Source organism: Palaemon carinicauda, chromosome 8 (assembly GCF_036898095.1).
Source record: "Palaemon carinicauda isolate YSFRI2023 chromosome 8, ASM3689809v2, whole genome shotgun sequence".
NCBI lineage: Eukaryota > Metazoa > Arthropoda > Malacostraca > Decapoda > Palaemonidae > Palaemon > Palaemon carinicauda.
In genome coordinates, this window is record NC_090732.1 from 85605042 (window position 1) to 85617541 (window position 12500).

The 12500-nt window shown below is 35.3% G+C and overlaps 1 protein-coding gene across 2 annotated transcripts in view; it reads right to left on the reverse strand.

The window, feature by feature from the left end:
• Positions 1-12500, reverse strand: part of LOC137645791 (uncharacterized) — a 273902-nt gene that overhangs the window by 154839 nt on the left and 106563 nt on the right. For both annotated transcript variants that reach the window (XM_068378731.1, XM_068378730.1), the window contains exon 5: positions 877-2233. In XM_068378731.1, the coding sequence (XP_068234832.1) occupies positions 877-2233 (1357 nt within the window). The remainder of the gene's footprint in view (positions 1-876; positions 2234-12500) is intronic.

Sequence of the window (12500 nt, forward strand, 5' to 3'; positions counted from 1 at the left end):
GGTCCCTACAGATTGCATAAGAAGCAGGGGAAGGAAGAGAAGGCAATGTATTGACGAACTAACAAAATTTGTGGGAATAACCCGGCACAGAAATATACATATACTGATTCGAGTGGTAGGACATGTCTGAGGCCTTTGTTCTGCAGTGGACTAGTAATGGTTGATGATGATGATAATGATATATATATATATATATATATATATATATATATATATATATATATATATATATATATATATATATATATCATTTAGTAACAGTGAATGGCATACAAGTGAAAAAGCTCCCCATATTTCACAAGAAGTTGTCATGGTGAGAGATTCTCCCTCCAATCTGTAACCCCCTTCCTCCTACTCTTCCTCCTCTCTCGTCTCTCTTGTGTCATTAACGATTCTCCTCAAAGGTAAACTGCAAGTTAATTTGATATTTATTTATATTTGTATAGAGAATCATTATTTTTTTTTTATTCATAATAAACACTAATCACCATTGCAAACATTTAGTGTACTGTATATGTGTGTTTATGCATCTGTGGAACTTAAGTATTTTAGGTTGCAAACTCGCTCCCCCGAAAAAAAGAGGAAAGTATTAACCGATATAGCCTACAACTTTATTCATATATATGGTAACACCATTTTTGACATAATTTTTTCAGTCCTTATAAAGACACAAAAATCTAAATTCACTAAAATAATGTTCCTGTATGATTATTTGATATTACAAACTGAAACTTTCCAAAAAATATTTCTCATACAAATATGACAATTGTGTCACATCAAGAAAATTAACTGAAAATTACTGACATTCCTTAGCATTGGGTAAAATCTGGGAGAATAAGTAATGGAATATCAATAAACTTTTTCCTTTTTACATACCTTATTCATGTGACAAGTGGCTCCCTCAATGGCTCTTTTGAGATGACTAGAGACATGCATCTTTAGTTCCTTGATTTCCAGTTCCCTTAAATTCTCCTTTGGTAGAACCATTTCAAGATTAGAAAAGAAGAGCCGGATTTTCTCTTCAGAGAAAGGTTCACCATCTTGTGTCGCCCTAATCTTGATTTTGTTTATGCTAGTGTTGGACTTCAATGAATTAAAGAAGGTACTGTACTGTTCTGGAGTGGCTTCAGTGAAAGAGCTTTCTTGGTCTGGATTACTACTCTTAATTCGCCACACTATTTCAAGTGTTTTCAGATTAGAAAACTTCTGGGCAAGAATCGAACCCCAACCTTCAAAATCCACTTCACTTGTGTATACTGTCGCATAACTATGGTCAAGCAATTTAGCAACAGCGCGGCAGTTTTCTTTTGTGGGTCCTGCTTCCCGTAATAACATAAGCAGGTCTGTGTCTTTCATCCGACGAATCTTTTGATATTTTCTTCCATCTAACGCTAAGTGTGCTCTCTTATCAAGTGTGCCTACCACAAACTGAAGAACATTTTCATGGTGATATACTGAAGAAAACTCTCTACACTCTTTGCAGTCTCTACACTCACGACTTATATGATTAGCTATATACAACCCAGATAAGTACTCTAGAAATATCTTATGAACTGGTTTCCAAAACTTCTTTGGACCCAGAACATCATTTTCACTGTCATTAGATAAAAATCCAAGTTGGAGTAAAAGATTAGTGTCATCATCTCCAATCTCCAGTATTTCTTTCTCACTAAAACGAGTTTTGTCAGTTTTCAATGCTTTCAGTGACAACTTGCCAAAGTTCAAAAATAGTTCTTCGTACTTTGGAGGAAAAGCGTCAGTGTTCTCATCAACATTACTGACTCTTTTGTTATTCCATTTAATGAGACACAACATGATTTTGAACATCAAATCGGAAAGCCTTTCAGGAAGTTTAGAGACAACATCTGAGTCATACAACATACACAAGAGAACACAAAACAATGGTCTTTTAGCCAGTTTCCGATATTTATAATCCTTTTCAATTATGCGTTTCATGTCATGACCTGAACTATCGTCACTCACCAACTTGAAATATTTTCCAATAAATTCAAACATTTGAGCTTCATTAAAACCTTTCACTATAATCCTCTGTGCAACAGTTCTTAAAACATCTGGCCTTGATGTCACCACAACCTTGCTTCTTAGAAAGTCTCTGCTTTCAATGAGTTTCTGGATTTTGGACTCATCAGATTTTTCCAGTTCATCATAACCATCAAGGATGAACAGAACTTGTTCTTCATTATTTTTACAGTAGTCCCACACCTGCCTAAACCTGTAAGAAATTGAAAACCATTAAAAATATTTTGCAGGCTACAGTAGATTACCAAGAAAAATCTACAATAATTAGTATACTGTACATTATGTAAACATAATAATTAGAGGTACACCAATCTGCAATTGGGTATTGGCATTGCTAGTCAAGAAAAATGGCTTAGAGCTAGAAATCTTACCTCTAAAGACTAGATAGGAAAGCAGAAGGCTGTACTCTTCTGGTGTGTGTGTGTGTGTTTAATAAAAAAATTAATAAAAATTTACAAGACATTGTTGTAATGTATGCATGATTGAACAAGGAAATTTATATTCACAAAGAGGAAGAAAATAGTTTTCTTCGACTGTTTTAAAATACAAGACGCTTTATGGCAACAGATATTTCGACCAATTAAAACAAAAATGCAGTTATACCTTGTTTTAAGTTGTTTTCAACTTATCATAAGATATAAGTTTTGTTTCTTTTTTACTCTATTTAAACATTTAAAATCATTAGCATATCAACCATCAAACAATTTTTTTGTATTAGTGACGATACACGGTTTTATAGGAAATGCATTTTTTTTTTTTTTTTTTTTTTTTTTGAAGAGTTACTTAGTATTCAAATAGTTTTTGATGTTAAGTCACAAGACATGGACTCAATTAATGATTTATTTGAAGTATGACTATACAGCTACATATAAACAAGGATAATGGAAACAAGAATAGAATTACGGATAGCACACTCAAACCTTAATTGCCTCAGTACTATCCCACATGATATTCTATTAAAACACATATGATAACTTATTAAGCTATGAAAGAGGTAGTAGGTCTTCATAGTCTTATGTGTTACATTCTTTTTATACATCTACTTATGTGGAAAGGTAATATGGTAGAAATTGAAGGTACCACCTAAGCAAAGACCTAAAACACAGATGAATATCTCCAAATGTCACTTGTTTAAATTCTAGTCATCAAGTAAGTTCACCTGGTTAACGATTCACATTTTGAGTATGTAGTTAACAACAGTATTTTGGTTTCTTTACAGGTTCCTTTAAGGTATGGATAATTCACTTTTTGTCTGAGAATAATCTGTGGTGGATAGTGGAGCCCAAACAGACATCTCCCTTTTCATGTCCTCCCACGCCCAGCTTTTGCCAAGCTAGAAAATCTTCGAGGTGGATGCAATCTATCATACCCTTGTCTGCCTTTCTAGCTTTTACCAGCATGTCCCCTTCACAATTCTATACAAGCCCGTATCATTTTCTAACACATAACTATCTAAGAATGAAGCATGTATCAGTTGTAGGTTCAGAGTATATAGTTCTTTCCCCTAATAATTTAAAGTTCTTACTGTTCTCAAAATAATTTATTTTGATTATTTATGTATTCATTCTCCTGCAGTTTATTTCCTTGTTTCCTTTCCTCACTGGGCTATTTTTCCCTGTTGATGCCCTTGAGCTTATAGCATCTTCTTTTCCGACTAGCTTGTAATAATAATAATAATAATAATAATAATAATAATAATAATAATAATAATAATAATAATAATAATAAATGGCGCATAACAGACATCAATAACTGCCCCACTCTGTCCGCAAGCATTGCCATTGGTAAAATCAAAGAATCTCACCACACTGTCACAAGTGGTTACTTAATGTCAACGTAATTTCTGTTACTAAAGCTGCACTTTATAAAATTCTAAAGTTTTCATTATTCACAACCAATAGATGAGGAGAAAAGAATGTCTGAAACCTCTGAACTCTTTTCAAATATTGCAGCAAAGTTATGATAATTATCAAAATACATACATCTCTTTATAATCATAATAGATTGAATTAACATCCCAACAAAAATAGTAACAGTTGTTTGGTTCAACAGAATAGCGGACGAGTTTCAAACTGATAACTAGAAGGAAGAAGGAAGATAAGAATTATGGTAGAGTGCCAATGGTAGATCATAATGTCAAGATGCAAAAATTGGTCTTCCACAGTAAAAATGATCACTGTCACTCCACTGATTATCACTTATGGAGAAAGGCTGCCTAGCACGAGCTGCAGGTCATTGTCGTAAGATGCAGGATGGTCATATACATCAACATGGCAGAAAGCTTCACAACATCAGCAAGTCTTCAAAATCAAAGCGGGCAGAACAGTCATCACTATGTAGAAGTAACAGTCATACAGAGTGCATGGAGCTTCCTAAAATGCATGAATATTTTCAAAAGATACACGGGAATAATGAGGTAGCCTATATGGGTGGTTGATGATATGGCCGGTGCCCACGAGTGCCCAGTACGAAAATAAGTTTCATTAAGAAAGTTGTAAGTGTTATGTAAGAAAATAATTTAAATTGATATCAAAGTATTACAGATTTATGTACTTTCTCCCCTATATAATAGATAGCAAATGTCTGGTTATATATATATATATATATATATATATATATATATATATATATATATATATATATATATATATATATATATATATATATATATATATATATATATATATAAATATATATATATATATATATATATATATATATATATATATATATATATATATATATGTATACATATCTATATATATATATATATATATATATATATATATATATATATATATATATATATATATATATATATATATATAACTAACACTCGTGATTTTCATCAATGTAAATATCAACCACTATGGCATTTAATACTGAATTCTACCTTGGGAATATATATCCACTGGAATTCATATATGGTAATAGCTTCTGGCTGGGCTGAGATTCGAGCTTGTGCCACTCAGCCGAAGCCATGCCTGCGAGGACTCTTTCCAGTCACGCAGAACGGCATTACCAAACGTATAATTAATCTGTCTCTCTCTCTCTGTCCCTCGGGTAGGTGAGAGAGGGAGTAGTCATACCCTGGTGGGAGGGGGTACCCCAAGAAGTACACTTGGAAACCACAACTGAACATGTTGTAGTTAGGAAAGGGGGAGGGGTAGAAAGTGTTGAATCTGTGTGTGTACATATATACCTAAATATTTAGCTGTCATATGTCACGGGTCGCCTAACTCCTAACCTACAAAAAGGCCTATCACTTATTTTGGGGGCAGCCTAACTTCGTTAAAGACTCGTTTTCTGACAAGCATTATTTCAATAATAACCGTCATTCCCACCAAATTGGCCGATACTGACCCAAATAATGAGGAAAAGTATGAAGAATTTTATGCAATTTTTACATATAATTTGTTACGCAACTCGCACATCACTGGTCTGAGATGTGGCACCATTGCTGCTTAGGGGCCAGTGGAGGTGTACTTGTATTAAACCCGTCACTGGCGCCGATAGTAAGTGAGTACACTCGAAACCTTTGACACAGTCTAATGGGGGTTTTACACGGTCAAACATGTTGGCCAACACGCTTGACAACACAACATTTGAGAGAATGTTTGAACATGTGAAAGGGGTAAACATGTTTGACCAACGTGTTGGACGGATGTCTGACAGGGCCTGACTTTTGTGGGCGGAGCTTGCTCGGTGCATGTCCATGTTTGAACGTGTGAACAGTCATCAGTCTCGAACCGTGATTCATACTCAAATCTCGCCGAGGTAACATCTGTAACATCTCCTTCAGTGACAGGCATAGTGTATCAGCTGCAAAATGAGTGACACTTGTGCCGTTAAGGATAAGGAAAGGGAAGTAATGGTGTATTTCACATATTACTATGTACTGATTTTCCTCAATAAATGAACATTACATATTGCATATCATAACCCACCTTTAAATAATCCTTCTTAAGTACTGTGTAGATGGCAACACAAGTTTCTGGTATAATCTTGGATAAGGTGCTAGTTCCCATTACAGCTGAAAATCTCAAGTCTTGCAAAGATCGGCCTGTTGCTAAGAAACGCAGTGTTGCGATCAGCCGTTCATGAGGGCTAACGGACTTCCTCATTACGGTGTCTTTACATGTAATGAATGGAGTGACCATATTCAAAAGTTCTAAATATGTTGATTCATCCATGCGCATATAATTGCGCCATTCATCTGGGTCTAATTTCAGCTCTTTCATTAAATTGGTATGTGAAATTTGGTCCCTTTTAAGCAACCAGTCCTTTGTCCACTTTGAACGCTTCCTTTTCTTTTCGTTGAGGGCAATCACTATCCCGACTGCCATCTCCTCGTCTTGGGTAAGTGACATGTTGCTCCTTCTCCTTTTGGCACCGACTGAGGTTGTCTGTCAGTTTGGTTTGAACGGGTAAACACTCTTCAAACATGTTGTGTTGGGGGTTTGATGAGCATGTTGGCCAACATGCTTGACCGTGCAAAACCCCCTTAAGACAGTCAAGTGGCTTCTAACTTGATCACCCAAAATCACTTGTATACGGGTCAGTAATAAATAATGATAGGTGGATGGATGTAAATACAGTCATATAATTTCTCATGTACTTTAGCTGATGCTTCTTCTCCCAGAGAAACAGCAACTTAGCTACTTGGATAATTAAACCTTATCAACAATTCTACATACCTTAACGTGTTTCCTTCCATCCACCCATCTATACAATCGCCATGCTACTGTGTCTAGAAATATAAGTTAATTTATACTTGTAGCGTGTATACATTATTATCAAAGACAGTGAGGGAGATCTGTGACCAGGGTTGCCAGTTTTTACACATACACATACATATACCAAGGCACTTCCCCCAATTTTGGGGGGTAGCCGACATCAACAAATGAAACAAAAAAAAAAAGGGGACGTCTACTCTCTACGTTCCTCCCAGACTGACAGTTTTTCTACCAGGCAAAATGCCAAATTTTGAGAAAATGCCAAAACTCCCCGCTTATTTTCAAAATATGCCAAAAAATGTCACCTAATATAAATAACTAATAGAGAAGAGTCTCTCCAAAGTGAGCAACAACTTTGTCTTGGTGTTTACTGCAGTCCACCCCAACCACTTTGTTTGTTTTTATTATGCAAAAATACATAGGGTGCAGAATATTCTTATAGTATAGTATATTTGTCAAAAAACCTAATAGAGAATTTATCTTTTTCCTGCAGATGGCTCTGCTCAAGTATTTCAAGAAACACAGTGTTATGGATGAACCACAACCTGATGAGCTGGGTAAAAGGCAAATAGTGATAGAAATAGAGAAAATCAAGAGCTGGATCAGTTTCACCAAGAATAAAAAGAGGAATGATGGTAAAACAAGTTTCAAGCAGGAAAGGCAACATTCATCAAGTATGTATATTCAATTGAAATCAAAATGAAGGAGGTGGAATAATGACGATGTCAAGTATGAATTATATTTGCCCAAATGAAGTGGAGCAGAATCCTTATGCAGCTGCTCAGTATCTCTTCTGTTCTTGCGGAGTACAAAAATTCAAGTCTTGTACTTTCCAAACTACTGTTTCATCTCAAAATGCAACACAATTAGCATTAGAATAAATCAAATTGAGTACTTTGAAACAACTCTAGCTGAACTCATAAAGCAACAAAGCTCCTTCAGTAGCATTGTGCTCCATTGAATAAAGGAAAATAAGTCTCTTCTAATGACATCAATGGCAATATTATTATACTTATTAAATCTAAGAAGATTTGAAGGATCAGCTACTTACAATGCTCAGGGTAGTAGCCTGGTTTGGTTTGCAGTTTAATGAAACCACTAACTTTGCAAATGTCGATCAACTTCTAGCTTACTGCCAATTTCCTAATAGTCATCCCAAGAAAATAGAAAAACATTTCCTATTCTGTTTACTCCTAGGTGTGCAAACAACAGCATAAGAAATATCCTTATAGTTAAGAACGATCTGAGTTAGAACAAATATGTCTGTATTATCACAGATATAACTGCAGCAATGGCTAGAAGTAAAAAAAGGTGTTATGAAGAAAATTAAGGATGTTTCTCCTGGCTTCTATTCAATTCACTGTATATTACATCAGGAGGCACTGGCTGACAAGAATCTACTGTCAAATGTTGAGCAAAATGTTTTTGATGAAATAATCAAAGATGTGGTAAAGATGGTGAATAATAGCCGTGCAAAAGCAAAAAAAAAATCGCATGTTTGAGCAGTTTTATAAAGGAAATGGAATTTTTAAGCCTGTACTTGATGCAGAAGTTTGTTGGATGTCTTATAGCAAAGTGCTGAACAGATTTCTAACACTATGAGAAGGAGTGTGCATGGTTCTAACCGAAGACGAAAGTACTGTCAAGCTTTATGACAAATACTGAATTCCCAAATTATCATACAATGCTTCTATCTTTCAGAAGCTGAATCCGTTAAACCTATCTCTTAAAGGCTTTAGTGAAGATATCTTTATGTCCCTGGTTGAATTGAAGTTTTAAAGTTAAATAGATGAGGTATGGATAAGTTGAAACTAAGGGCTTCGGTAGTTTCTCCTTGATTACTTTTTAAAGAGTCCAGTTGGGAAGCGCTATCTCCTTCACTAGCAGAAACTATTAAGGTTTTGTAATTTTTCATCTGGACAATCTGGGAACGAAGTTTAGTAAGTGATTTTTCGATCAAGAGGCAACAACTCTCGAATATATATAGATTGTGACCCCCCTTTGTCTCGCCTAATACCAGGTAAGACAATCTGGAATCACTGACACCTGCTTTACTAGAGTTGTCCACTGATTTTGCACAAAAGTCTCCTTTTGATTCATTCTATGAAGATTTCTGATGGTCTGTTTTAGGAATTCCAGACTACGAAGAACTTGCATGATTGGCCATGACTTGCCTAGAGCGAATGCCAACAGCATATCATGCAGAAAGAGGCTTATCTAATCTGGTGGATATTAAAATTGAAAAGTGAAACTAATTACAAGATGTGGATTCTCTGATGAGGACGGCACTAATAAATGAAATAAAACATTGCTTTGAAAATTACTGCAGCAATGCAACAGCATCCAAGTCAATAAATTTAAAACCTTTACAATGTGATATTCTATTTACATTTTCTCAAACCATTTAGAAAAGTTCGTATGTTTATCTAAAAGAAGGAATAAAAAATGCATATACAACTGTTTTATTTTATAACGCATCTACCACCTATCTTATATCACATTCATGTACAAAAAGAGCAGCTGTTTACCCTGTTTAAAATCATCATCATCATCATCATCATCTCCTACGCTTATTGATGCAAAGGGCCTCGGTTAGATTTCGCCAGTCGTCTCTATCTTGAACTTTTAATCAATACTTCTCCATTCATCATCTCCTACTTCACGCTTCATAGTCCTCAGCCATGTAGGCCTGGGTTTTCCAACGCTTCTAGTGCCCTGTGGAGCCCAGTTGAAAGTTTGGTGAATTAACCTCTCTTGGGGAGTGCAAAAAGCATGCCCAAACCATTTCCATCTGCCCATCACCATGATCTCATCCACATATGGCACTCATTTCTAATCATGTCCTGCCATTTAACTCCCAATTTTCTTCTGAGGGCTTTGTTCTCAAATTTACTAAGTGTTGGATATTATTTCATTGCCATAACACGACTCCTGTCCATACAGTAACTAAGATCTCACTACACTGATATTTAGCCTGATTTTTATATGTAATTTCAGGCGATTTAATTTCCAAATTTTATCTAACCTTGCCATTGTCTCATTTGCCTCTTTCAATCTTTCATTAAACTCAAATTCTAAAGATCCTGTATTAGAGATCGCAGTTCCTAAATATTCAAATAATTTCACCTCATTAATTCTTTTTCCCTCCAATGATATTTCATCTTCCACTGAACATTCCGTTCTTTTCATCTCTGTCTTTCTTCTATTAATCTTGAACCTAACCTCATGTGATATTTCATGCATTCTGGTAAGCAAGTTTTGCAAGTCCTGTGTTGTTCTGCTTAGAAGGACAGCGTCATCAGCAACCAATTCTTAAGATGTGGTTTTTGAGAATAGTGTACAAACAACTCCCAGAAAAATAAATGAACTTAGAAAAGATTGAAGAACACTAGTGTACACAATTGGTATACTGAACACAATGAAGGACAGAAAAATATTCTTCATTCAAAGGAAAACTGCATATCTTACAAGTGCAGCATTTCGTAACCATGGCTTCTTGATATTGAATATATTACTAAAGGTATCTTCAGTAATTTTCATGATCAAAGGTTTTCAGAATGGGGGGTATTAACACTAAAGCTACCATCAATGTTGTCAATTGTTATGTAAAAATAAAATAAAAAATAGATGGCGAAGGAAGGTCCACATCAAGCAATTCATCAATCAATAAATGTCATAAAACCTAAAAGGAATAATGATGTAGAACATTTACTATGATTCTGACTACATGACTGCCCGTGTAGAATAAATTTTCTGATTAAAAATTGCGCCATTTTCTATAGATGCAAGAGGGAAAAACGCAGAGCAAAAAATATTATACATAATACAGTAGCAGCAAAAGAAGGACGAACTAGAACAAGGATGTGCTACACGTACACCCGATAGCATCTAAACTAAAAATGAACATGATTCCCTGCACACAACAAACTCGGAGCACATGCAGTGTTTGACTACAGTTAACTTACGGGCTGCCTAGTGCAAGAGCCCGTGGCTTGCATTTTATGCGCAAGTTCGATCTGAAACGAACGAACGATAAAGTTACCAGAACAAGAAGTAAGAATGAATTTTTCACTTACAAAGACAAGCACTGTAACGGACCTTGGGAAATGGCTGCCAATTCTAAAGATAATTAATTGTCAATTCTTGTCCAGAGACAGTGTTTTCGGCAACTGTATACATTGTTTTCCGCTCATGATATGGCATTCCATCATAGTAGTTGCTATTGAATGTGGGCACATGGATCATAACCTCTTCAATGGCCAGACAGTAGCCTACTACATTGGATCCTTCACTCTGGTTACGGTTACACATACACAGAATAGTCTGGCCTATTCTTTATAGATTATCCTCTGTCATCATACACCCGGCAACACTGAGATTACCAAACAATTCTTCTTCACCAAGAGTTTAACTACTGTAATGTAATTGTCATCGGCTACTTTCCTCTTGGTAAGGGTAGAAGAGACTCTTTAGCTATGGTAGGCAGCTCTTCTAGGAGAAGGACTCTCCAAATTCAAACCATTGTTCTCTAGTCTTGGGTAGTACCATAGCCTCTGTACCATGGTCTTCCAATGTCTTGGGGTAGAGTTCTCTTGTTTGAGGGTACACTCGGGCACACTCTTCTATCTTATTTCTCCTCCTCTTTTGTTAAGTTTTTATAGTTTATATAGAAAATATTTATTTTAATCTTACCACTGTTCTGAAAATATTTTATTTTTCCTTGTTTCCTTTCCTCACGGGGCTATTTTCCATATTAGGGCCCCTAGGCTTATAGCATCCAATAATAATAATAATAATAATAATAATAATAATAATAATATAGCTCCTTGGCATCATTCATAATATCTCCAATGACGGTTCAAAGACTTTATTATCAACTCCTATGAGACTGGAAGCCCTGGCCCATTTATCCAGGAGCAAATGAAAAACGAAAAGTTATTTGGGGTCTAGGAAGGAACATTTTATAATTTTTTACATTTTAAAATTTTAACTGACCAATTTGACCGTCATGAAATTTGATAATATTGTGTTTCAAATTATAGATGATTATTCATGATTTCATGTTCAAAATCGTTTGCAAGATATGCATCGATATTGATGCAATTTTAGTAAACCATTACACATGACACTGCAATCAATATAAGTGGAAAATAAATAGTTTAGAGACAAAAACTATATTTATAAAAACTCTCTCTCTCTCTCTCTCTCTCTCTCTCTCTCTCTCTCTCTCTCTCTCTCTCTCTCTCTCTCTCTCTCTCTCTCTCTCTCTCTCTCGTTATTATGCTACATTAAACATTAGTCTGGTCATTTTCGCATTCGGCATTGACAACATTTAAGACCTGACCACGCCGAAGAAAAATCCTTAGGGTAGCCCTCCTAATAAGGGTATACATCGGACTATGAAAAATCAATACATGAAAGGAATAGAGACCTCTGCTCCACAAGTCTTATAATAACTAAAAGGCATCAGAGTCACTTTCGAGTACAGTAGTACAGCATTCAAAATCTTTCTTTAGATAAAAGCTAAAATTTGATTCATGTGATAATTGCTATTTTATGAAATTTTGAAATTCAGTGAAGCAACGAACGCTCTCACAGATAACTTGATCCATGGTCTGAGCGTACTGATTTACGATGGCCTGCTATACGACACCTCTTTATTGTTCAATTGTAGTTTTACAATCAGCTGAAGATACAACCTCATGAAATGGGCTCGCTATTGAT